This window comes from Empidonax traillii, unplaced genomic scaffold, assembly GCF_003031625.1.
Source record: "Empidonax traillii isolate 1590-97213 ecotype Southwest subspecies unplaced genomic scaffold, ASM303162v1 scaffold2614:size20788, whole genome shotgun sequence".
Taxonomy (NCBI): Eukaryota; Metazoa; Chordata; class Aves; order Passeriformes; family Tyrannidae; genus Empidonax; species Empidonax traillii.
The window spans coordinates 14,845-17,922 of NW_020957807.1; the positions used below are offsets into that span (position 1 = coordinate 14,845).

Genomic DNA, 3,078 nt, shown 5'->3' on the forward strand with positions numbered 1-3,078 from the left:
TCGGGATCCTGCAGCAGGACACGGAGCGATGGCCCCTCCGGCATGGTGAGGTGGAACTGCATGAAGGCCTTCTCCTGCTCTGGAAGCTCAGATTCCGAGGCCACTGTGGGAAGGAAAAGGGTGGGAATTGGCTCAGGGAGAGGTCAGGGCCACCCAGGCCACCCTGGCAGTGGGGACAAGGAAGCCACGTCCACGTTCAGGTGGCCCCAGTAACTTCAGCAGTGCCTTCCTCTCTTCCAGACATAGCCTGGGACAACCAGGACATCACTGATGGGCACAGGGATGAGCTATCCCAGGGAGAACTCCCCCCAGGATTTGGGATTAAGGGCAGGATTTGTCCTGGGCACAGCACAATATCCGGCTCTTTTGCCTCCCTCCTTCCTTTGCTCCCATCTGGAAGCAGATTGGAAATAGGGAGCCCTGGCTTTTCTCCACCTGGAGGTGTGGACAAACCAGAGAATCAGGGAATGGTTTGGCTTGGAAGGGACCTGGAAGATCATCCAGTTCCACCCCCTGCCATGGGCAGGGACACTTTTCACTAGCCCAGGTTGCTCCAATCTGGCCTTGGACACTTCCAGGGATCCAGGGGCAGTCACAGCTTTTCTGGGAATCCCATTCCAGCCCCTCCCCACCCTCCCAGCCAAGAATTCCTTCCCAATATCCCATCTAACCCTCTGGCAGTGGGAAGCCATTCCCTGTGTCCTGTCCCTCCATCCCTTGTCCCCAGTCCCTCTCCAGCTCTCCTGGAGCCCCTTCAGGCCCTGGAAGGGGCTCCAAGGTCTCCCTGGATCCTCCCCTTCTCCAGGTGAACATTCCCAGCTCTCCCAGCCTGTGACTCAAAAACTGGCTGATTAAAGTGTAATTAATTCATTAATTAATTAGGGAGCTGAGCCCTCCCTGCTGTGCCAGGGAACCCTGCACAGGCACAGAGCTCACAGTGCAACCCTGGGGTTTTTCCATGGAGACATGGACATGGAGACATGGATACAGCTCTCCCAGGCTCTCCAAGCTCCACACTGGGCTCCTTAAATCCTGATTTCCAGCCAAAGCTGTTCCTAATCCCTTCTGGCTCTCAGGGTTCCCCTTCCCTGGGCATAAAGTATGAGAAGAAGCAACCCAAAAAATTCCAGGGAGCTTTCCTGGGCCAAACAGAGGATCCCAAAAGCCCGGTGAGCAGCCTGGCATTGGCATCCAGAGGGTTGGGAAGTGGCAGCTCCGGGGCTGAAAGCTCTGCCTGTGCCATGTCAGCATTCCCTGGGGGATTAATCTGCAGTGTAAGGAGTTTGTTGCCAGCTGGTTACGGAAGCAAAAGATTTGTTATTCTGACAGGGAGGTCAGGGAGGGGCAGATCCCAACAGCAGGCAATAAAAAAATTCCCCAAATTAGGCATTTCCTGCAGATTGCTGCTTCCCTCAGCGCCTTTAATTCACCAGGACACCAAACAGCCTCCAAATTTTAGGGGAAAGGTTTTCCCCATGCTTTGCGACCCCACCCAAACCCATCTCCATCATCATCCTCTCCTGCTTCTCCAGCCTTCAGGCTGCTCCAGCACCACAGGATCCCAACTCTCTCCCGCCTCCTCCATCAATCCATCTGCAACACCCCCGTGCCACAAGCCCGGGGAGAGGATTCTGGGCAGGCTCTGGAGCGGGGGAGGGTGCCAGGACAGTCTGGCAGCCACCGGCGTCACGGGCACAGCACCGGTTTTGGCAAAAAAAAAAAAAAAGCCTCCTCAGCCACCCACCAGGCGATGAGGTGGCACCAAAGGTCAGGGTGTCCATCTGCTGCCCACCCCCAGAGCTTCTGCTTGTCCCAGAATCGCTCGCAGGGTGTCGGCGATGATGACGCAGATGGAGATGAGGGGGCACGTCCCGCGTCCGGACTCCAGCTGATTCCAAGGGAGACACCCCAGGCCAGCACGGCCACGTGGACCCCTGCTGCCAGCACCCCACCGCCCTCAGGCTCCCTCATCCATCCATGAGAGGTTGGGAATTGAATTCAAGATATTTTGGGGGTTCTTTTTAGTTTTTGGAGCTTCCAACAGGAGGTGACTCAAAGGGTGGTGGGTTGAGGACACAGGTGTGGGCAGCAGGCAGGTGAACCCCTGCTTAGCCCCCCAGTCCCAAAGGGGACAGCAGGTGATACCTTTTTGCTCCCTTTCTTAAGGAGGACTTTTCCCTGTGGAAACCAGAAATGGGGAGGGGGGGGGGCGGAATCTGTCCTAGGCAGGAATCGCTGAGTGGATGAAGAAGATCCCCAGCTCAGAGCATCCCAAAACCTCCAGGATTTTGGATCCATCTACCTGCTCATGCCTCCTTTCTTTGGAAATCCTCCCCCTCTCCCCCAGATTCCAAGCTGTCACATGGAACCAACTGATCAGGGAGCTCCTCCCAAGGCGGGAACTCACCGGGGCAGTCGCAGAGGGCGATGGCAGCGAAGTAGTGGGAGAGGGCTTTGAAATGCTCCGACTTGACGTGCACCATGGTGGTCCAGGAGAAGGGAACGTAGTCCTTCACGTGGGGCTGGGTCATGGTCTGGTGCACCAGCGAGTAGACATCCTCCACCTGCGAGGAGAGAGGAGGATAAGAGATGGGGGACGTCCATCAGGAGAAACCACCAGCGGGTTGTCCTCTCCTGGAGGGTTCTGCTGACCACGCTGACATCCCACCAAGCCCAACGGTGGGGGGTTCAACAAGGCCAAGTGGGGGGGTCCTCCACTTGGGCCACAATAATTCCACAGAGCTCTGCAGGTGGGGAAGAGAGGCTGGAGAGAGAGGGACCTGGGGGTGTGGATTGACAGCAATGGGACACAAGCCCAGGGGTGCTCAGGTGGCCAAGAAGGCTGATGGATCCTGGCCTGGCTCAGGGACAGGGTGGCAGCAGGAGCAAGGAAGGGATTCTGTCCCTGGGAGGCCACCCCTGGAGTGCTGTGTCCAGCTCTGGGCCCTCAGCTCAGCAAGGACATGGAGGGGCTGGAGCAGGGGCAGAGAAGAGCAACGAGGCTGGGGAAGGGACTGGAGCACAATTGCCATGAGGAGAGGCTGAGGGAGCTGGGGGGGCTCAGCCTGGAGAGGAGGA

At 57.5% G+C, this 3,078-nt stretch overlaps 1 protein-coding gene across 1 annotated transcript in view; it reads right to left on the reverse strand.

Annotated features, from left to right (window-relative positions):
- LOC114072089 (rhophilin-1-like) overlaps nucleotides 1-3,078 on the reverse strand; it is a 15,868-nt gene that overhangs the window by 9,945 nt on the left and 2,845 nt on the right. Inside the window, exons 4-5 of the mRNA XM_027910010.1 lie at nucleotides 2,408-2,564; nucleotides 1-103 (exon numbers count right to left, since the gene is read on the reverse strand). Of these exons, the coding sequence (XP_027765811.1) occupies nucleotides 1-103; nucleotides 2,408-2,564 (260 nt within the window). The remainder of the gene's footprint in view (nucleotides 104-2,407; nucleotides 2,565-3,078) is intronic.